Here is a 23,731-nt window from a genome sequence, read left to right as displayed (position 1 = left end):
CGGGGTCTTTTCAAAATGTGTTTATTTTTGTCCTCTATTCCTCAAAAGATAAACCATTTAGTATATTTGACAGAGCAAAATCTTAATGTGTTATTGACAATATGCAGAGTTAATCAAGAACAATGTCTAGAAATAAGTTGTGTGTTTCAGCATTTCTATGGGAAGTGAGTCCAGTAAAAACATGTACAGAAATAGCAGTCTACGTTTTTGACAGTGACAAATACTCAACAAGACCAAGTTAACTGGTAAGCAAAAAAAAGAAAGATATTCGACTTCAACACTAGGCCCGAACCCAAAGTGCAGAAGGGTGTGATAAGTTATAACCCCTGTGTTCGATCACATTAGAAGCCCATTGACGCTGCTTTAGCTTTTAGGTCTACTGTTGATTTATTGTCCCTCACGTATTCACAGTGGGAGCAAGACACACCCAAAAAGTGATTGTGGCATTCTGCATGACTGAACACATCATGCCTCACCGTGTCATGGTCCCCATAGAATTACAATGACAGCCAATGTTTCTGGTTTGAACCCACAAGACTGTTAGCCCGCTGAGCTAAAGCCTAGGTAGCAGTTCAAGACGCAAACGTCTTCAGGCAAGGGTAGTCATCACAGAACCATGTCAGGTTATTCTGTCTAATTCAACAACACAATCTCATACTGTTGGCGGTGGGAACCTCCCCCCATGGAATCATCTATTTCACCCTGGTCACATTTTAACACATGGGAAAGTAAAGCAGTAAGACTTCACTCTGGCTGCATTTACACAGACCTATTTTATTATAATTTTGGTCAATCAGATCAGCTCTGAAAAAGATCTGATGTGATTGGTCAAAAGACCAATTGGTGGGAAAAGATCAGAATTGGGCTGCCTGCGTAAATGCAGCCTCTGGGTCCATGATGACACCCAGATAAATACTGTATTATACAGTCAAGTCAATCTTACCACCTAGGACCATCGTTTCCCATTTGAACAGCACCCTTTGGTGGCTATATTGTGGCATTACTGCACCAGTTTACAGACAACACTGCCAGCCTGAGAAGAAAATGGCTATGCCACGCCATAACATTCTATATATTTTTACACATGTTACATTCTTTTATACAATATATTGGGTGTGGTAGACAGTGCCTCATCACAATTCATAATAGTGAATTTAAATCAACATTCTACCAACATTTGAATTAATTTGTCATCAATGATCTGACAAGTTCTTCCTGTAGACACTTTCAAACGAGTGTTTGACATACAGCTGAGATGTACTGTAAACTAAGCTCTGTCATGTTACATTTTCAGTTGTACAAATACAAAACACCACGTGAATAACGTAAGAATAAAAACAAAAAAACGATTGTCTTTTGATATCATAGTGAAGCATGTCCTCGAAGACGGAGTCATCAAACTCCTGATATGCATGCAGTTCTCCTCTTCAAAAGTTAATTAAACAGACAGATAGCCAGCCTGTGTTATCAATCTACTTCTTCAACCCATTAGTATGACAAATCTCTCGGTGCCATAGCTGATGTGTGTAAAAGGTCTTTAGAAATAATTAGATCCAGCAGAGCTACACAGTTACTCAAACCGGGCCTGGTTCTGGATCAGTGCAGTTTGTCACAAGAAAAGTCCTTCGAATAACAAAATCATAGCAAAGACTTTGAAAACAAAACTAGTATGTGCATGCAGCATCATAAAATGATGTCCAGTAACCTTCTATATTCGTTCCATGAAGAATACAGTGTTTCTTCCAGTTTCCTCCAAATGCATCGTGGGTGGGTTGAGGTCCTGGCACTCTGGTCGGTAGGGGTCCTGACATGGGCACGGGGTCCGTTTAGTCTCGATGGGAACAGTTAGATGAGCTGATGCAGCTCTGTCTCGGTCACTCCTGGAATGGATCGATACTGAACTTTCGTGGAGGGAAAACAACCTACACCTCTTAAAAACCCCAGATCTAATGGCTGATTTAACGTAATATTCCGATCTCGGTCTCTTATGTGTCAACAAGATTTTGGTCCAAAAGCATAGTGAAATAAAATGAATGTGGATAGTACCAGTAATGAAGGACCACACAGAAGTTAGTAATTTGTATAGTAAAATGGGGGACCCGAGTATCCACTGTACTGTATAATTAGCCCTGGTGCATCCAGTGTCTGTGGTTTCTCGAGATAGAAGCATGCAACAGGTCTATCCCCCCATTATCTTTCTCCTCCACACCATTTTCCAGTCATGGAGACCGGGCACACCAGTGGTCCCTGTGTATCGATCAACACGGATAGTCCAATCGTTTAAACCACCCTGTCCACCCCAACAGCCTCGTGTCCGTCTCACTGTTTGACAGCCTGTCTGTAGCTGTGTCTCTGGGGCTCGGAGCGCTTGGTCTTGCTGCTCCCCCTGGTGCTGGAACTACTGCTGCTGGCCCCCCCCTTGGCACTGCTGGCCTGGCTGCTGCTGCTTCCCCCCCCCCTGGTACTGCTGGCCTGGCTGCTGCTGCTGTGCTCCTCCCGCAGAGTGGGGCTGGAGTGGGCCCTCTGGAGACCCCCATCGTCAAAGAGGCGCGACTCGAACAGAGACAGGTCCTCTTCCCCACTCCGGATCTTAGACCTCAGTAGCATTGCGTACGTCCCATAGCGAGTTTTCTGTGCCAGAGAGAGTACATGATGTCAAACAGGATTTGGCATTGCTGAGATCAGAGCCATTGTTTGGCAGTAGAGTTTGGCAATCTGTTCTGGATTCTGGCACCAAGCAAAAGCAATCAAGTTTCCATTCTGGCTGACCTGGAATAGAATTGTCTTGAAACGTTTGGTAGCTAATTTGGCAGCCATTAAAATTCTGAATATCAAACAAACTCAGTCTGCCAAACTCAGCTTGACTATGGCTCTGGCTGCATCTATTCAGTTGTGACAACTATCAATCACCCTATCACTCTATTTAACACCAGACATTAACTATCAATCCCTCACCTCAAACTCCAGGTACTCCTCACGTTGCTTGTGCTCCTCCAGATCACGAACTTTGGCCTTTTTGTCTGGAATCACAGCAGTTAGCTCGATCAGCTCAGAGGAGATGGCCCGGAAACGTGTCTCATGGGATTTCACTTGTTCCTCCTGTCAGTGCACATGGCAAAGGAGGACCATGAACATAAGTCTACACCAAAGTCAGTAACCCATACAGAATTCTGATCAACATAGAGGCCTACTTACGCATTTGAGTTATTAGTTGTAAATAGCAATTCTTTTGTGTTTTTAAACACACAAAAAAGTATAGAGGAGTGTTTCTTCAATGATCTGTCTTTAATAGACAAGTTCCTACAATTTTGGGGGTTGATCTCTCTACAGCACAGATACTGGATGGCATGAGTGTGTTTGGACTGGGAACTAGTACAAAGAGAGAGAAAAAGAGCGAGAGAGAGAGGGTCATGGTGTGAGTGGAGGCCTCTGTGTACCTGAGACAGTTTGCTGTTGGAGCCCGGCAGCAGCGGGCGGCTGAATTTCTTCTGGGAGCCGATGGCAGCAGGGAAGGGTGGCGCTGAGAACATGGCTGAAACCACGTTGATACGGGTGATCCACGACTGCATCTGCTCTGAATTACTGAGATGGAGGACAACGGAGTTCAAATCTGGATACTGGCTATCAGAATAAAGGCCACAAATGATCAGCCCCAGAACACACGTAGACAGGCTTCGGGTCAGTTATCAATAGAAGAAGTGTGACACTTATTTTCAATTAGGATTTGTTTTATTAACTTCCTAAATTGAAATGGAATTAATCCCAACACTGGAAGAAAGTGTATATCTAGGACATCACAGACAACTGTGTCCTCCAGGGACACAGAAGCATCATGATCCTCTACCTGAGCCTGGGGCTGTATGACAGGGGCACTGCCCACTCTATACTCAATCACTACTGTTTTGGGGGCACTTAGCACAGCTTTAGTACAGAACAACCTTGTAGAAGGCAGAAAGAGTAACGGCCAAGGCTAATACAAAGCATGGGGATGAGGAGTGGGTGGAGGAGGAGGAGTCTCACGGTGCTTGGAAGAGGAACACTCTCCAGTCTGCAGTGCGCAGGTAGAACACGTTGGGCCTCTTGCTGTAGTCTGCTGCCCTCATGGCCAGAGAGTGGTGGATGGACACAGCGTTCTTCAGATCCTCTTCAGACAGCTGCTTCTCTGGACGGTACTCTCCCTACGGACCAATCAGAGAGCAGAATGCTATCACACATGTCCAATCAGAGACTGGGATAAAAGGATGGTTGGGAGGGGTGTGGTTTGGTGTACCTTCTGCAGGTAAAGGACCAATCCCTTCAGCATGACATAAAACGTCTTCCATCCTCTCTTACCTCGAGGGGCTGAAAAACAGATCATGGAAACACAAAATATCCACTCAGTATTTGCTGCTCCCAAGTGTGATTTTTAATCAAACTTAAAAATAGTACAGCAATGTTTAGATTGACACGGTCAGATTTATCAGCAGTGAAATGGAACAGATTATGGTTAACAGGTGAGGGTAAAGAGAACCTACTTTTCTTGCCGTCAGAGTCTGCATGGACCTTCCGCACCAGGAAGCCATTCTTATAGATCAGGGCGTCAGGATTTTGGGCCACGCCTAGACCACTGCCAATTCGCTTCATGGTGTGAGAGGCGGAGTCAGTGCGCAAATCGGCCAACTCTGAAAAGGACTTGCGCAACTCCTCCTCATCGCTATGGAGAGGACACAATTCAAATTTAAAAAAAGTTACGTCCCTAATCATCAACAAAACCTGCTAGTCTCAAACTGTTAAGTCATGTCCTCCAGTTCAGATCCAGTAGAAATTAATGAATGATCTGTCCTAATAGTTTGGAGGTGAGAAGGCCATGTCTTTATCTACTCAGCATGCCACTCTTGTGAGAGCCTCTGGATTTCCGGGTCACTTGGCTGTCTGTCACCCACGCTGAGAGGTATCATCCCATGATGCTCCCGCTGAGCAGCTTGGTTGCATCTTACTGGCCAATCACAGAGAAAGGTTCACCAAGTTTCTAACAACTGAAACCCTGCTCAAAAACCCTGCCCCTGAACACTGACAGAACTCACTTTGACAAGCATGAACACTATGTCGAACATCTCATCCACTCACGTATCATTCAGATATCTATAATGCATTTCTTACATTAAAAAATGGTTTTGCTGTAAGAGGAACAATCCTGATCGGTATGAGTGGTGAGTGACTCACTGTCTGTTAGATAACAGTATCCTGGCATCTCTTTGACTGACTGTGATGCCCTTTTCCCGTGAACTGAGGGGTCCGAGTGTTCGATGAGGCTATAAGAGAGAATCCTACAGTACTGACATTTGGGGAGGATGGTGTCTCCCACCCACTGAAGACACTGACTGAATACAGATCTGTACACCAGTGGAACCTTGCAGCTGCTCCCACAAACATTCATTAATGTATGAGCTTGAAATTGCTGTTAGTCAGAGGGGGAGTGCTGCTGCGTCACACTGTCCTGACTGTATTGTCCACCTCCTCCGTCTCTCTGCTAGACACACTCAGATATGTACATAAAGGCGCACGCACACACACGTCGCTCTTTAAGATGAAATCATCCACGGTCACAGAAGTCACATATCTGTGGACACAAACCAGAAACATGAACACAAACCACACATGCATGTGCATGCGGTTCAGTCGAACACTCTTTGGTGTGACGCATCCCAGGACCCAAGGGATCTGTGTCTTAAAGGAACTCTGTCGCTCACCTCCGCTCTCTATCCCATCTTTCTTTCACCATATCTCCTCAAAGCCATAGCCTGCAGGTATCATGCATTATGATGCAGTTATAATGCATTGTAAGACTTGTCATAAGCATGTGTACCCCCTTATAACGTCTTATATAATCACCTCGTGATTTGACAAAATAACAGCCAATTTGAGCCAGTTGCAATATTAAATGCATAAAGATAACACAATAGGCCTTTTTGTTAGACAAAGGTTTATAAAATGCTTATAAACAAGTTATACATTTGTTACAAAATTGCATCAATTTAGCTTTTAAAAAAAGACAGAAAGGAACCACTTGTGTTGCAGCTGCTAGTACATGTAGGTATATTCTGAACAGTGAACCGACCAGTCAGCACATACTGTACACCACAGCTCTCATCTGTTGCTAAGTAACTGCTGACCTCTCTGAATCCACAAGAGCAAGTAGTGGAGAAGAGAGGTTCAGAGGGAGAAAAACAGGGAGAGGGAGGCGAAAGTGAAATACAGAGCAGGAAAGAGATAAGGGGAGAGAGGGGAGGCTACAGGCAGAAAAACGAGGATAGAGAGGGAGGCACATGGTGAGCGTTGGGATGATGGGGCCAGGAAGATTAAAGCAGTGGTGCAGAGTGAAAGGGAATGTGAGAGAAGATGCTGCTCCCACTGCTCTCCTTCAGAGGCTGACTGAACCCCTAAAAGTGTGTGTGCTGTATGTGTTTGCGTATTTGCACTTTAGAATCAGAGTCAGACATTGACCTGTAATTACGAGAGAGAGGCAAGTAGGGACCTGTATCCATGGCAATAACATCTGGAGAGCTTGTGTCTTAAATTAGGGTCTCAGGGCATCACAAAGACTAGGTCCAGAATAGCAACCCTTGGCGCACACACAGTCTGGCAAATGCTACAGGGGCACAGTTGGTAGTTGATTCTGTGGGGGGAAAATTGCTTGTAGACTGATTTCAAGTAGATTTGCGGCTAATTCCAATTAAAAAAAACATTGATACGCTGAGAGACTTTTTCAATCCAACACATTTTGTGACATTGAGAAAATGAATCCAACTACGATATGAATTCAGGAAACCTTAACAGCAGTTAATTGAATAAGGCAAGTGCACACAAATAAAGTCAGACATACACATACAGTAACAGTCAAAAGTTTGGACACACCTACTCATTCAAGGGTTTTTCTTTATTTTTACTATTTTCTACATTGAAGAATAATAGTGAAGACGTCAAAACTAGGAAATCGCATGGAATCATGTAGTAATCAAAATGAATTGTTAAAAACAAACCAAAATAGATTTTATATTTGAGATTCTTCAAAGTATGCACCCTTTGCCTTGATGACAGCTTTGCACACTCTTAGCATTTTCTCAACCAGCTTCATGAGGTAGTCACCTGGAATGAATTTCAACAGCTGTAAAAATGAATTTGTGGAATTTCTTTCCTTCTTAATGCGTTTGAGCCAATCAGTTGTATTGTGACAAGGCAGGGGTGGTATACAGAAGATAGCCCTATTTAGTAAAAGACCAAGTCCATATTATGGCAAAAACAGCTCAAATAAGCAAAGAGAAACAGTCCATCATTACTTTAAGACATGAAGGTCAGTCAATACAGAACACTTCAAGAACTTCTAAAGTTTATTCAAATGCAGTCGCAAAAACCATCAAGTGCTATGATGAAACTGGCTCTCATGAAGACCGCCACAGCAAAGGAAGACCCAGAGTTACCGCTGCTGCAAAGGATAAGTTCATTAGAGTTACCAGCCTCAGAAATTGCAGCCCAAATAAGTGCTTCACAGAGTACAAGTAACAGACACATCTCAATATCAACTGTTCAGAGGAGACTGTGTGAATCAGGCCTTCATGGTTGAATTTCTACAAAGAAACCACTACTCAAGGGCACCAATAATAAGAAGAGACTTGCTTGGGCCAAGAAACACGAGCAATGGACATTAGACCGGTGGAAATCTGTCCTTTGGTCTTTTGAGTCAAAATGTGATATTTTGGGTTCCAACCGCTGTGTCTTTGTGAGACACAGAATAGGTGAAAGGATGATCTCCACATGTGTGGTTCCCATCGTGAAGCATGGAGGAGGAGGTGTGATGGTTTGGGGGTGCTTTGCAGGTGACACCGTCTGTGATTTATTTAGAATTCAAGGCACACTTAACCAGCATGGCTACCACAGCATTCTGCAGCGATACGCCATCCCATCTGGTTTGCACTTAGTGGGACTATCATTTGTTTTTCAACTGGACAATGACCCAACACACCTCCAGGCTGTGTAAGGGCTATTTGACCAAGGAGAGTGATGGAGTGCTGCATCAGATGACCTGGCCTCGACAATCACCCGACCTCAACCCAATTGAGATGGTTTGGGATGAGCTGGACCGCAGGGTGAAGGAAAAGCAGCCAACAAGTGCTCAGCATATGTGGGAACTCCTTCAAGACTGTTGGAAAAGCATTCCAGGTGAAGCTGGTTGAGAGAATGCCAAGAGTGTGCAAAGCTGTCAAGGCAAAGGGTGGCTACTTTGAAGAATCGCAAATATAAAATAGATTTTGATTTGTTTAACACTGTTTTGGTTACTACATGATTCCATATGTGTTATTTCATAGTTTTGATGTCTTCACTATTATTCTTCAATGTAGAAAAGAGTCAAAAGAAAAACCCTGGACTGAGTAGGTGTGACTGGTACTGTATGCCCATACTTTCATGAGAACAAAAACATCCTTTGTATGCAAAGAGCACTTACATGGTCCACTGGAGCTTCTCGTTTCTGATGGAGTTGTACAAGGCCTAGAGAAAAAGACAAGACATAACAAACATCACACATATGAAAAACGTTTGTGTGTGTGTGTGTAATGTCTAATGAGTGTGGAGGGACCCTTGGTCATCCTGCTACTTGTGCGACAACAATCATTAGATGTCCTGAATAAAGCAGTTCACATTGATCATATTAGTCACACTGATTGAAACACAAGCCTGCTGCTTCGACCAAAGCAAACCACACAAAATGTACCCTGCATTTTCCAAGCTGTGCCTTCTTCTTGCGGGCCTGTGGGTGGTTCTGTCCATCCTGGGACCTTCCCAGCAGGTCAGGGAAGGACAAGGGTTTGAGGGAACGAGAGCGAGGGGCGCGGGGGTAGCGGAAGGGGTCCATCACTCGGAAGTCCCGGCGAACACGCACAGAGCAAAGAGAGCGGGAGCGATTCCGCCCATCAGAGTGGATGCTGTTTACACCAATCATGATAATGCACCAACAGGAGCAGTCTAGAGGAGAAGAGACGGTGGAGGGATGGATAAAGCCAGATAATCCCGGATCTCTCCTGTTGATCAAAGGCTCCACAGATTCTGTATATGGCCTCTTTCAAAGCTTAACACCAAAATGTAGAGATTCAGTTAAAAGGTAAAAAGAGGGAGAATGACAAATAGGTGACTCTCAACAGAGGTGTCAGACAGACAGAGAGGCAGACAGTCACTTTGTCACTGGTGACTGACAACAGGGGTCGCGGTCTTACGAACTGCGCTTCACTGGACTTTTGAGGAAACCACTGATGGAGGTTAACATGGGCCTCAAGCCCTCCGATGGGACTTCAGTTCCTGCATAATGGATCCATATGCATTCATTATGCATGTATGGAGAAACAGTGGTGTGCAACTGCCACTTGCTGTGGCACTATTCTGCGTCAAGTCTATGAAGGTGGAAGTCTTTTTGGAAGAATGTCAAGCAGTTGCCAACATGCTATTCAAGAGCTGGTACATACATACATGCATGCATACAGCTCCACCATACACTCCGTAACAACTAATGATACTCAAGAGAGTCACACAAAACACACACACAGGTAAACAACAACCCAGTTAACGAGGGCAAAGGATGACTAGACGATCATAGCAACCATAAGACAGCAGTGAGCAAGCAACTGAGTTCACCCACACATACATCAGCGCACACACATACACTACCAACACACACTCACACCAAACCAGATAGAGCGGGTGGAGGGAAAGAATTCCACCCACTCACTCACAGGCAAGCTGTCGAAGAGAACCCTCAAACTGACACCACCGCACGTCCTATTGGAACTAACAACATTATCCAAGGCTTGACGATACAGATGCTGTATCCAAGGCAGTAGAATACAGATGTTGCAGACTCAGACTACCCTGTTGCGCTCTAATAAATGAAAGGCTTTTGGCTTGATGATGAGGGACTGAACAGGTCCCCTCTCCCTCTCTCTCTCGCTCTTTGTTCTCTCCGTTCCTGGATCCTCTCCTCTTTACTGGTTTGTCTTCAAACTTGGAAATGGTTCTCACAAATCCACTTATTTCTCCTTCATATGCGTCAATCTCTTATTTCCCTCCGAAAATCCCTCTATATGCGAGTCGGGAGAGAAAATTGCATCAGTGCTTCGCACTCCTTTCATCTCCCTCTTTTCAATAACTCTTGTTCTATTTCCCTGTGTGCTTCAGATGAAAAAAAAACCAGACTGAATCACAGTGACAAAAGAAAGCGGATGATGAGGACCGAGCGCTCGCTCTCTCTCTCTCTCTCTCTCTATGCGCATTTCTCTCCGGCTGAGCAGCAAATCCCGGTCCATGTTTCTGTTCAGATCCCTCCCTCCTTTTAGTGTCAATCATTTGCCTCCATATCACTGTTTTCTTAAAATGCAGGTCTTTTTCACACTCCATTTCCACCAGTCTAACAGTGTAAAAGAAAGGAATGTGCAGTCCAGGGACAAGTATGAAACAATGGTGCCTTTCTAATACAGTAATTAATAGTCTTTGGAAGAAATCTGCCTTCCAGATAATGCTACTAATTTGTGGGCTGAGATGTAGGCTATACAAAAAGGACAGAAAATGATGACCTATGGGATGAGCAATGTATAGACCATAATGTAAAACCATTAAACAGAAACTCATTGCAAAACACACACACACACACACTGTACACACACACCAAAATAATCATAACTCCTGATTGAGAGGTAACATTTCCAGGTTACTGAGGAAAATATTCCTCTGGAAGGTAGCCTGTCAGAAAAAGATCTCTCAGTCTGGTCAGCCGACTGGGATGGTAGGGGGTTGACATGCATACAGAGGTGCTATTCCATCCAGCCCCAAATGAAAAGGAGAAGCGGTCTTAGAGGATGACGGGGGCTAAAACACAAAGGACTAAATCATGTTGACAGGGCTTTACTTCTTACACTTACACAGTTTTTTGCCCGAGTCAAATTTCTCTGCATCAAATTGACTTGAAAGCTTTGGATAGGATACCTAGCCTAGAGGGTAAGGTGGAGCCATTGCCATACTGCTTATACCGATCCAATCTTTTCAGATCTATATAACTGCATACAAGGTAGGGGCAGTGGTTGTTTTGGGATTGGGCAGATTATTTAAAATCAAACTGCCCTGAAATTTATCTGATCAATCTATCCCATTGAAATGGATATTCCGGGTCCGTTTCCCAGTATTGGGTCGGGACATATTTTAAAATGAAATCGATTGACCCACTATGATCCACTGTACTGTGCAGCCGTCTTCATCAACCTGGCCAAGGCTTTCGACTCTGTCAATCACCGTATTCTTATTGGCAGACTCAACAGCCTTGGTTTCTCTAATGACTGCCTCACCTGGTTCACTAACTACTTCTCAGATAGAGTTCAGTGTGTCAAATCGGAGGGCCTGTTGTCTGGACCTCTGGCAGTCTCTATGGGGGTGCCACAGGGTTCAATTCTCGGGCCGACTCTTTTCTCTGTATATATCAATGACGTCGCTCTTGCTGCGGGTGATTCTTTGATCCACCTCTACGCAGACGACACCATTCTGTATACTTCTGGCCCTTCTTTGGACACTGTGCTAACAAACCTCCAAACGAGCTTAACGCCATACAACACTCCTTCCGTGGCCTCCAACTGCTCTTAAAATGCTAGTAAAACGAAATGCATGCTCTTCAACCGATCGCTGCCCGCACCTGCCCGCCCGACTAGCATCACTACTCTGGACGGTTCTGACTTAGAATATGTGGACAACTACAAATACCTAAGTGTCTGGCTAGACTGTAAACTCTCCTTCCAGACTCACATTAAGCATCTCCAAAGTTAAGCATCTCCAAAGTTAAATCTAGAATTAGCTTCCTATTTCGCAACAAAGCCTCCTTCACTCATGCTGCCAAACATACCCTTGTAAAACTGACTATCCTACCGATCCTTGACTTCGGCAATGTCATTTACAAAATAGCCTCCAACACTCTACTCAGCAAATTGGATGCAGTCTATCACAGCGCCATCTGTTTTGTCACCAAAGCCCCATATACTACCCACCACTGCGACCTGTATGCTCCCGTTGGCTGGTCCTCGCTACATATTCGTTGCCAAACCCACTGGTTCCAGGTCATCTATAAGTCTTTGCTAGGTAAAGCTCCGCCTTAGCTCAGCTCACTGGTCACCATAGCAACACCCACCTGTAGCATATGCTCCAGCAGGTATATTTCTCAGGTCATCCCCAAAGCCAACACCTTCTTTGGCCGCCTTTCCTTCCAGTTCTCTTCTGCCAGTGACTAGAACAAACTGCAAAAATCACTGAAGTTGGAGACTTATATCTCCCTCACTAACTTTAAGCGTCAGCTGTCAGAGCAGCTTACTGATCGCTGCAGCTGTACACAGCCCATCTGTAAATAGGCCATCCAACTACCTACCTCATCCCCATATGTTTTTATTTTTCTGCTCTTTTGCACACCAGTATTTCTACTTGCACATCCTCATCTTCACATATATCACTCCAGTGTGAATTGCTAAATTGTAATTACTTAGCCACTATTGGCCTATTTATTGCCTTACCTCCTTACTTCATTTGCACACACACTGTATACAGATTTTTCTATTGTGTTATTGACTGTACGTTTGTTTATCCCATGTGTAACTCTGTTGTTTTTGTCGCACTGCTTTGCTTTATCTTGGCCAGGTCGCAGTTGTAAATGAGAACTTGTTCTCAACTGGCCTACCTGGTTATATAAAGGTGAAATAAAATAAAAATCTCCATTCACAAAGTGAGCTCAATGAACACAGACTCGTTATGTCAATACACTCACTGTTTATGTTTCCTATGACAGTAACTGAACAGTGTGACATGCTGATTGTAGGAAGCAAAGTGAACCTCTCCACTGTAGTGAGTTGTGTTAATATGCGCCACAGCAACAGAGAACTATTCCCTTGACACCCAGAGAAAAATGTGGAAATGTACACTTCTTTTTTTACATTTGACTTTTTAGTCATTTAGCAGACACTCTTATCCAGAGTGACTTAGTAGTGAGTGCATATATTTTAATACACCACACTGTCTGCATTAGCATACCTTGCATAATCACCGCCCAACAGACACATTAACATTACTCACACTGTACACAAAATACTGACAAGGTTATGAAAAGAGAGGATATGGAGAATAATATGGAAGAAAGAGACAGAGAAAGAGAAAGGGAGGAAGCAGCGAGTGAGAAAGACAGAGTGATTTGTAACGCCTGTCTGATAATGCCATGACAAAACGCTCGTCACAGCAGGCGGCACCATGTGACAGCCAAATTCCCATTTACTGAGAGGCCTGTCCTCCCTCTCACCCGTCACCAGTAATTTACCATATGAGCCCTGCCCCATTGACTACTGTACTGTAGCAGCCTCCTCTCTCTGCACCAATAGAACAGACAAACAAAAAGGTGGATTGCTGAGCGATCTCTAATATTTCATCATTGTGATATCTCAGCTGTGATATGAATAGTTAACAGAGACTCTGAGGAGGAACAAAGCTTGGTCATCTCTGTGGGCAGCTGGGATGAGCTCCCACAGAGGTAGGTGGAACAGAAAGGTGGGAACACAACACATATCACAGACAGAGAGCAAAGGAGCAATTAGGGAGAGAAAAAGATGCACTTCATACATGAAATGGAGAACGAGGGAAGAACAGAAGCAGGCAGATGGAAAATGTTCTGCCATGCGGTGATATGATTTGTAACAGAATGAGTAAGAGAATCTGAAAAACACAGGAAGGAGGGAGGGAGGGAGATGAAAACAAGGGAGTAGGAGGTGGTGCTGTTAACAGGAGTGAGGCAGAGAGTGAGAGGGTGGAAGGTAGAACATGTTGACTCTCTCTCTGATCTACACAATATGGTGCTGTTAACAGCTCAGAGGTGGTCAACAGATCACATTCAAATCCTTTATAAAAGACAGAAAGCCCTGTCCACTACAACAGGGAGAAAATACGTAATGCTGGATCACGCATGTAAAAGAACACATCTATCTGAGGGTGAGAAACATTACGTCTCTGACAGGACATGCATCTCTCGATATCGTCTGAGCATGCTTGCCAGTCAGTGTAGTAACTTACTCTTATGTCAACCAACAATCTGGGGGGAAAAACTGTTTTCTCAACAGACTGACTGAAACCGGATCATAGATATCAAGAGATCATGTGGTCAAATTAAGGTCCTGCAGCTAAACCAAGGGTCCCACTGTGTGCATGTGTGTTTGTGCGCACGCCTGGTTCAACACATCTAGCTATATTAGTTTCTACTGTATATTTTAACTAATTCAACAGACCTTGAGCAGTTCTCTAGGAAAATCTTTTCCATCATTTAGTCCTTCCAAGTTGCTGATGAACTGCAGAATGGACATCTTTTTGCCAATATTCTGAGGAAGGAGAAAATAAGCACCTTTACTCACACTGTTTGCTTAAGGACCCATCGAAGGACAACTTTAGGTCTGTATTGACGTTTTATAGCGTATAGGTTCCTGCTCAAGCCAATGGTCTATCTTTTCGACCAGAAAACTTCCAACTCTTTACCCACATTCCCTCCACAGCTCTCTAGTCCCTGGCTCACCCACAGGTACTCACGTGGCCATGCAGGTCTGTATTGAGCAGCATCAGGGCACAGGTCAGAGTGTGGACACTGTCTGGAACAGGGAGAGAGAGAGAGAGAGAGATGTTTCAGTGAGTTCTAATGCAATATCAGCGTAAGAGTGCCCCACAGTGGCACACAGTATATCGATAATATGTGTTCTTTAAGAGCCTTAAAACTGTAACAACTTGAACAAATGTCTGTGTGGACATACATGCACACATACATACACACACACACAAATACATGTACACGTGCGTGCATTCAACCGGTCTAACCTTCAGAAGGTATTGCATTGGGGTTGCATTGTAGATATCTCCCAGAGAAGTGGGCCAGCACTCGCTCCCTCTCTTGTGTCTCTCCCATGAGGGCAAACTCCCTCAGGAAGGCTCTGTGGAAGACATATAGCATTGTGAGTGTTCACTATTCAATGAAAGAACAAATAAATAAATCACTTGGACATTATGCTACATATTTTGACCCTTTCCACTGAAAGAGATCTCACCGTATTGCCTGGTCAATAGTAAGGCCTGAGAAGTTGAAGTAACTGAGATATTCCTCTGCCACCATCCGACTAAACTCATTACTGCAGAATGACAAGATACAGACAATTAGACCGGTCAAACCAAAGATATCAAAAGTATTTTACTGTAACTACAGTTGAAGTCGGAAGTTTACATACACCTTAGCCAAATACATTTAAACTCAGTTTTTCACAATTCCTGACATTTAATCCTAGTAAAAAATCCCTGTCTTAGGTCAGTTAGGATCACCACTTTATTTTAATGTGAAATTTCAGAATAATAGTAGAGCGAATGATTTATTTCAGCTTTAATTTCTTTCATCACATTCCCAGTGGGTCAGAAGTGTATATACACTCAATTAGTATTTGGCAACATTGCATTTAAATTGTTTAACGTCGGTCAAACATTTCGGGTAGCCTTCCACAATAAGTTGGGTGAATTTTGGCCCATTCATCCTGACAGAGCTGGTGTAACTGAGTCTGGTTTGTAGGCCTCCTTGCTCGCACACACTTTCAGTTCTGCCCACACATTTACTATGGGATTGAGGTCAGGGCTTTGTAATGGCCACTCCAATACCTTGCCTTTGTTGTCCTTAAGCCATTTTGCCACAACTTTGGAAGTATGCTTGGGGTCATTGCCCATTTGGAAGACCCATTTGCGACCAAGCTTTAACTTCCTGACTGATGTCTTGAGATGTTGCTTCAATATATCCACATAATTTTCTTTCCTCATGATGCCATCTATTTTGTGAAGTGCACCAGTCCCTCCTGCAGCAAAGCACCCCCACAACATGATGCTGTCACCCCCGTGCTTCACGGTTGGGATGGGGTTCTTCGGCTTGCAAGCCTCCCCCTTTTTCCTCCAAACATAACGATGGTCATTATGGCCAAACAGTTCTATTTTTGTTTCATCAGACCAGAGGACATTTCTCCAAAATTACACTTTTTGTCCCCATGTGCAGCCAAACCGTAGTCTGGCTTTTTTATGGCGGTTTTGGAGCAGTGGCTTCTTCCTTGCTGAGTGGCCTTTCAGGTTATGCCGATATAGGACTCGTTTTACTGTGGATATAGATACTTTTGTACCTGTTTCCTTCAGCATCTTCACAAGGTCCTTTGCTGTTGTTCTGGGATTGATTTGCACTTTTCGCACCAAAGTACGTTCATCTCCAGGAGACAGAACACGTCTCCTTCCTTAGCGGTATGACGGCTGCGTTGTCCCATGGTGTTTATACTTGCGTACTATTGTTTGTACAGATGAACATGGTACCTTCAGGTGTTTGGAAATTAGTCCCAAGGATGAACCAGACTTGGAGGTCTACAATGTTTTTAGGAGGTCATGGCTGACTTCTTTTGATTTTCCCATGATGTCAAACAAAGAGGCACTGAGTTTGAAGGTAGGCCTTGAAATACATCCACAGGTACACATCCAATTAACTCAAATTATGTAAATTAGCCTATCAGAAGCTTCTGAAGCCATGACATCATTTTCTGGAATTTTCCAAGCTGTTTAAAGGCACAGTCAATTTAGTGTATGTAAACTTCTGACCCACTGGAATTGTGATACAGTGAATAATAAGTGAAATAATCTGTCTGTAAACAATTGTTGGAAAATTACTTGTGTCATGCACAAAGTAGATGTCCTAACCAACTTGCCAAAACTATAGTTTGTTAACAAGAAATTTGTGGAGTGGTTGGAAAACGAGTTTTAATGACTCCAACCTAAGTGTATGTCAACTTCCGACTTCAACTGTATATATTGTATTAAGCAACACACACAAGAATACGCACCACACACACAGTGGTGGAAAAAGTACCCAATTGTCATACTTGAGTAAAAATAAAAGATACCTTATTAGAAAATGACTCAAGTGAAAGTCACCCAGTAAAATACTACTTGAGTAAAAGTATTTGGTTTTAAATATATTTAAGTATCAAAAGTAAATGTAATTGCTAAAATATACTTATGTATCAAAAGTAAAAGTATAAATCATTTCTAATTCCTTATACTAAGCAAACCAGACGGAACAATTTTCTTGTTTTTATTTATTTATTGATAGTCAGGGGGACACTCCAACAATTTACAAATGACGCATTTGTGTTTAGTGAGTCCGCCATATCAGAGTTGTTCTATCATTCAGCCTACAGTAGCAGCCAATGTGTGGTGTTCAATGTAAGCCTACATTCCATGAGACTGAAAAAAACATGCAGGGCTTGACATTAACCTGTTTATCCACTTGTCCTTCAGACAAGGAGGTGACTGAACATTTTGTTGTCTTGTTTGATGCAAGAAACCACTTTACCAAAAAAAATGCATTATTATTCCCATACCATTATTACAGAGAATAAGACAAGTTATGCTACCCTCTGCCTATGGCTACTTAGGTTATTTAAGCTCGTCTCAAAATACAACACTGCCCCTTTAAGACAAAAAACTCTTTACCTGACTCGCTTTTCAAAGATGGCTAGAAAATGTACAAATTAGCTATAAACTGGGCTAATAACTCACTATATAGCAAAGAGTATAAACAAAATGTGCACACAAGGCTACATGCAACTCTGGCTTTGATCTCAAAACAAGCACATCATAATAGTGACCTCATGCTGTAAAACAATCCAGTTCAAAGTGAATGACACAAATCCATATATGGAAATGAGTCATTTCCATACAGGCCTACAGCAGCTCTGATTGGTTATGGCGCACCAGTGTGTAGAGTAGGGCCCCGAGTCGCAATAGAATCCTACTCCGATGCAGTCTGCCAACAACAAAATCTTTTGCATAGTTAGTCTTGTTTTCATGTATGTTATATTGAAAGTGGCTAATATTGCGTTGATTCGATCAAAATCATCACAGTAAAGGGAAACGTTGACAATAGTGTTCACCAACGGGGAAAACTCTAGAAAGTTGAGTGAAGTTCAATCTTGTGCAGGCTGATTTTTATTCTGTGCAGCAGTCCCTGGGGAACTGCCCTGGAACATTGGTGTCAAGGAAAATGTTGTAAAAAATATATAAATAATTAAGTACAGATTGTACTACTTAAGTTGTTTTTTGTACTATCTGAAATGGTCCACCCACACAGTGTGGTGAAAAAGGCACAACAGCACCTCATCAACCTCAGGAGGCTGAAGAAATGTGGGTCTTACAGATGCACAATTGAGAGCATCCTGTCGGGCTGGATCACAGCCTGGTACGGCAACTGCACCGCCCGCAACTGCAGGGCTCTCCAGAGGCTGGTGCGGACTGCCCTCCAGGACACCTACAGCACCCGATGTCACAGGAAGGCCAAAAAGATCATCAAGGACAACAACCACCCGAGCCACTGCCTGTTCACCCCGCTATCATCCAGAAGGCGAGGTCAGTACAGGTGAATCAAAGCTGGGACCGAGAGACTGAAAAATAACTTCTATCTCAAGGCCATCAGACTTAAAATAGCCATCACTAGCCGGCTATCACCCGGTACCACAACCCTGCACCTTAGAGGCTGCTGCCCTATATACATGGAATCACTAGCCACTTTAATAATGTTTACATACTGATTTACTCATCTTATATGTATATACTGTATTCTATTCTACTGTATTTCAGTCAACGGCACTCCAACATTGCTCGTCCTAATAGTTATATATTTCTTAATTCCATTATTTTAGATGTGTGTATTGTTAGATACTACTGCCCTGTTAAGAGCTAGGAACACAAGCATTTTGCTACACCCGCAATAACATCTGCTAAAAATGTGACCAATGAAATTTGATTTTAAAGTATTTTTACACCACTGTGCGCACACACACACACACACACACACACATCCTAAATGTAGTGTTCCAGTAAACTCACTTCTTGCTCAGGTGCCTGGCCACGTCAGACTTCCTGAAGCCATCCAGGTTGAACAGGCGTTTGGCCAGGCGCTTGGCAGCCTGCAGGTCAGCCTTGTTTCCGTTGGCCAGGGACTCTGTGCTGCCCAGGACCAAGTGCTCGCCCACGTCCTGCTGTGGGAACGGGTCTGGAGCCCGGTGGCCTGGCTTCTCCCTGACAGATGACAAGAGGAGATTATACGGGACAGGTTTGGGTCTGTCTCGAATTCGATTGTATTACCTTTTGCCAACTGTATAATAATAAAACTGTCGGTGTCAAACTGTCTTGGCACATAGTAAAGAAGACGGTTGGCACTGGCAGGTGCCATATTTATAATCAGTTGTCTAGCAGGTGCCAAGGTTATTGTCATGGGAAGTGGGCACACAGCCCTTACAATTGGCTATATCCTGCCAAGTATGGAACAGAATCACTATTCCAACCATGTAGCTGTATTATAACCATACAAGCCTTTCAACTTCCATCTATTGTAACATGCAGTACACAGAGATAAACTCTAGTATTAAATCCATTGTCTCCGAGGGAAACACCCGTCGATTTTCTCCATTGCTCCGCATTGCTTTCACTCATAACACGCAGCTGAATTTGTTTTTTTCCAGCCACTTCAGCTTCAGGCTCTTATTAATAGTATAGAATGGGTTAGTATTAACATGTCTATTCACAGTAGTATCGAAACATGACCCCGCCATAGGACTCCCTCCATTTCTGAACAGGATGAGCAACATCAAAAGGGTTCTGTGCATGAATGTTCTTCTACAGCTCATAACATGCGTGGATTGCAAATGATTATACCCAACTACACTGTTATTAATCAAATGGAGAAAAAAAAAAAAAAGTTACCAGAAAATGTCAGTGCTTTTGGTTGTGTCTAAAAGGATGGTCCATTTATTGCACTTCTGAAATGTAAATGGGCTGGAGAATTTCTAGAATAAAGATCATGCACAGTGCTTTACTAATAAGCTCTTTCCTAGAAATCTGTATGCAATGATATGAGTCATGTATGGAAAGGGTAAATCACCATCATGTCAATTCATTCTCCAAATTTGAAATTCTCTATAAAAAGAGAGTTTCAAAAAGGTTAAACATTTCCATTTGCGTCTACAAACTACACCCACGATAGTCACAAAGCAAATTGACTAAAGTTAAACTTATGTCTCTGCAGACATTTGAGAAAATAAAAATCAGAGCTCCTTTCAGAGCTTGGATGGAACTGTCAGCAAGTCCTTCCTACAACAACATGGTAGAGAGTTACATCCATTCATAGCAGAAATGCCCATGCATTTACAGTGGGTGAATCCCCATCTAGATAAGATGAAGTAATCTGCACTACCGAATTAACAGCATGGTCCTTTGGTTAGTAGTCCACCTTGCTTTAAGCCAAGAGAGTTCCTCCTCAAACGCATTACTCCTTTCAGACCTCCACGGCAAGGTAGCAACCCATCTCAGGATATAGAACACCCCTGTTTGTTGGTTGTGTTTGGTTTATTCCACCGGCCCTTTGGGTCACCCCCTCTGACAGAATGGTCCACCACAAAGGAGGTGGGTGCGGAGATAAGTAGCAGGGGGCTGAGTTTGTTTATTCTTAAAACAATGGGTTTATGATCCACTCCTCCACAGAAAGGGTGAGAGAAAGACTCCCAGACTTATTTTCCAGGGTGTGGCGACGGAGACTCTGTTCTTCTGGGACGCTAGCAGGAGTGGCCGGTGGACATTTCATTCAACAGCGTCCATGGAGCTCTATAGAAAAGTCTCAACATTTAAATCAGACCACAGCCTTCAGCCTTTATATTACCAGGTTATGTCCTTAACTTTACAGTCAATTGTAAAGTTGGTTGTAAAGTTATACAAATTGTCTCTATCGCAAACAGACATCTTATGTCCCCGAAACAGCAGTTTCATGAACTGGTTGTGCTGCATCATGAGAACAGTCAACACACACTCCACAGACACTGAGAAAGTGCTCCGTCTTGCCTTTGTTGACAAGGGCTGACAACATATCACCACTGAGAAGAAATCCTCCAACTAAGACGGACATACAAAGCTCCAGTTGAAGCTATGACATCTAAAAGATAACCAAAGTAAGCTGAACAATGGGAGTGACATGTTCTCTGATGTATTTGCTCTGACTCAGGCTATGCTATAGAACAGAGCAGCAACAAGAGTGATGAGTGTATGTGGCTACTGAATAGCATCCAGGCTGCAGAGTGAAAACTGATGTCTCTCACTTTGTTGAATTGCCCTTTTTCTCCAGGCAACACATTCCACAGTCACTAAAGATGATACAGCATATAAGATCATGTATTCACTGTAAGATACCACAGCTACAAAGAATCTTGGAAAGTTAGTATTCGTCTACGCATGTTACAACATATACACACACACACATTTCCCCCCAACAGGCACTGAGAGTTGTTTGTGGAAGTTATTAGGCCTACTTGAAGGAGTCACATTGCTTCCCCTGTTAGGAAATATCTTAGAGCTTATATCCCAGTTCCCATCTGTGCTATGAATTATTAACTGTTTTCGCTCTTGCTGTACAGATAGTTCAGAGCCAAAGCCCACTGGAAAATCAGATGAGTCACGTCAAGGGGTTTCACTCAACACATTTCAAAATAAACCAAAAATATACACCCTAATCAAGAATTCAATTTCGCATTCTACACAGAGCAAGAATCTAGGCGCTACAGTTTATATACAGAGGCAATAAACAGCAATCTATGCTGCTGATTCAGTTGACGAGTCTCCGGTCAGGAAATGGCAAAATAGATGAAATTATTGGACAAACACCAACACATGGCCCATGGACAACGTAACATTCTAGAACTTCTTTGGTTCTAGGTTATTATAGTAACTGAAGGGACCAGAGCCAACAGGTATTAATCACGCCATCAATAACACCATGAAGTGCCACATAGCTTCTCGGAACACACACTGTCACGCTCACCCTGTACATCAATGTAATGTACATCACCCATTTCTTACCAGACACTGTATAACACTGTCCAGACAGCTAGGAGTCACAGCAACACAGATAATCAGCTCACATTGATTTCATAACATTAGACCATTCGTAACAAAATGTAAAAAACACATGATAAAGTCAACCTCTGCTGTCCATAACATTGTCGAGGTCCACACACCTCTGACAGACAGACGGATGTAGGTATGGTACAGTGGGGAACTCACCGGTAGATGGCTGGGTAGGGGGCATACAGGTACCCATCTTCCAAAGCCCCGCCCCCCCAGCAGAGCAAATAGCGTGCCATGTTGTCCCCAGAGCCCTGCCCCTTTCACACCCAACCACGGCACTCTGCGGTGAGGTAACCCTGCCAGTCAACAGTCTATCCCACTGACCACATGGAATCTCCAGCCACACGCCCGACACTGCTCTCAGCCTGAGCCTAGCAGAGCCTCATGGTGCATTTCCCCTCCTTGGTGTCTGGATACTCGCTCTGCCTTATTTGGCACCCTAATCTGTTGCCGTTACCCTGTTGCTGTCCTCCCCTGCTGTCCCGTCTCTCTTTAACTCTCTCGCTGGCTCGGTCAGTTCCTCCCTCTCCGGCTCCCTGTAGCAAAGATGGTAGACAAATGAAGATAGAAACTCTGTGGCCTGAGTGAACTAAACCACCACAGAGTTTCATACTGTACTGTCTTTGCTTAGTCCATTTTTTTTTAAAGGTCAGTTCCGGTCTACTTAACTGGGTGTGAATGAAATAGCAGCTGGGTCTGGTCTCCTTAGATCATTGAATTTCAGTGGACCAGAAACAAAACAGAGTGGGGTGTCTCGCTTCCTCTTCCGTCTCTGCCTGTAGCTCTCAATCTGAACTCTGAAGTATCCAAGCCAGTGTGGACACAGTATGTGGTAATAATTTGGCAGGATCTTTGTTGAACTCAAAGTTATTCGGTCACTCTCAGTCTTTCACTACCTTCTCTCTCAGTCAGTATCCGTTGTGTGCCTCTCTCTGCGGATGGCTCATCAGCTGGGCTATTTTCCGCTGCTGGAGAAAGCATGCATTTCCTCTCGCCATGGCTGCAATCCCACCTCCTTTCCCCTCTCTATTCTCTTCCTCTCTTTGTCTCCCCTTACCTCCCCTCCCACTTTCTATGTTCCTAACCTATTTTCTGATTTCACATCTGTCAGCTCCCATCTCTCTAAACAAATACACATGTAGCCTATCAGATTTAAATCCCAGTACAGCTTCAGTAAAAGCTCAAGTGTGTCCGTGTTGCAGTAAAGCCAAACAAACGGAAATGAAAGATAATCAAAGTAGCATACAACAATGACATCATACAGACTGATGATACCAGATCTATTCCTTTACTAATAAATCTATTTAGTGTCTACCAAAGAACAGACGTTATGGTTTTACTAATTCATATTTTAAAGTCATTGTTGACATGGCTTCTGGCACATTAAGTAAAGAATCTAGCCAAAGATAAGACTCCTTCCAGACCACTCAGTCTGGCTCTATAACAATGGGTCTCTTGTTGTCTTGCGGATCAAAAGCCAACTGAAGTGAACTTGATTTTCTCAAAGTCAACTTGTAACACTGGACATATCTTTAAATGAGCTTTCGATTCAAATCAAACTGCATTTTGTAGTTTGATCAAAAGACTTTGGAGTTCATGGTGTGACTTGAAAAAGGAGTTGCAGTTAATACTGTAGCCTCCTGTGACTTAATAGTCCAAAAAGAGTGCTCGACCTCACACTCAACTGGCTCTT

At 43.4% G+C, this 23,731-nt stretch overlaps 1 protein-coding gene across 1 annotated transcript; it reads right to left on the bottom strand.

The window, feature by feature from the left end:
- Window positions 1–4: 4 nt before the first annotated feature.
- Window positions 5–23,011, bottom strand: psda (pleckstrin and Sec7 domain containing a). The gene is made up of 13 exons (XM_038960457.1): window positions 22,195–23,011; window positions 18,973–19,164; window positions 15,123–15,203; window positions 14,896–15,008; window positions 14,614–14,672; window positions 14,319–14,408; window positions 8,480–8,523; window positions 4,515–4,693; window positions 4,271–4,341; window positions 4,021–4,178; window positions 3,438–3,582; window positions 2,956–3,099; window positions 5–2,631 (listed from the first exon to the last, which is right to left on the bottom strand). The coding sequence occupies exons 1-13, from the start codon at window positions 22,272–22,274 to the stop codon at window positions 2,320–2,322; spliced, it is 1,668 nt and encodes a 555-aa protein (XP_038816385.1). The 5' UTR covers window positions 22,275–23,011; the 3' UTR covers window positions 5–2,319.
- Between the last annotated feature and the right edge of the window lie 720 nt (window positions 23,012–23,731).

Source organism: Salvelinus namaycush, chromosome 22 (genome assembly GCF_016432855.1).
Source record: "Salvelinus namaycush isolate Seneca chromosome 22, SaNama_1.0, whole genome shotgun sequence".
Lineage (NCBI taxonomy): Eukaryota > Metazoa > Chordata > Actinopteri > Salmoniformes > Salmonidae > Salvelinus > Salvelinus namaycush.
Note: the sequence above shows the minus strand (reverse complement) of the source record. Positions and strands in the feature narration are given on the sequence as shown.

Bases quoted from the DNA above. Each gene is read 5' to 3' on its own strand.
- psda (XM_038960457.1), bottom strand. From the start codon at position 22,274: ATGGCACGCTATTTGCTCTGCTGGGGGGGCGGGGCTTTGGAAGATGGG. The intron at 8,524-14,318 runs GTCTGTTGAATT...CTTTTTCTCTAG, and splicing joins TTCCTAGAGAACTGCTCAAG to GCCTTGTACAACTCCATCAG. The intron at 3,583-4,020 runs GTGAGACTCCTC...CCTCCATCTCAG, and splicing joins GTGTTCCTCTTCCAAGCACC to TAATTCAGAGCAGATGCAGT.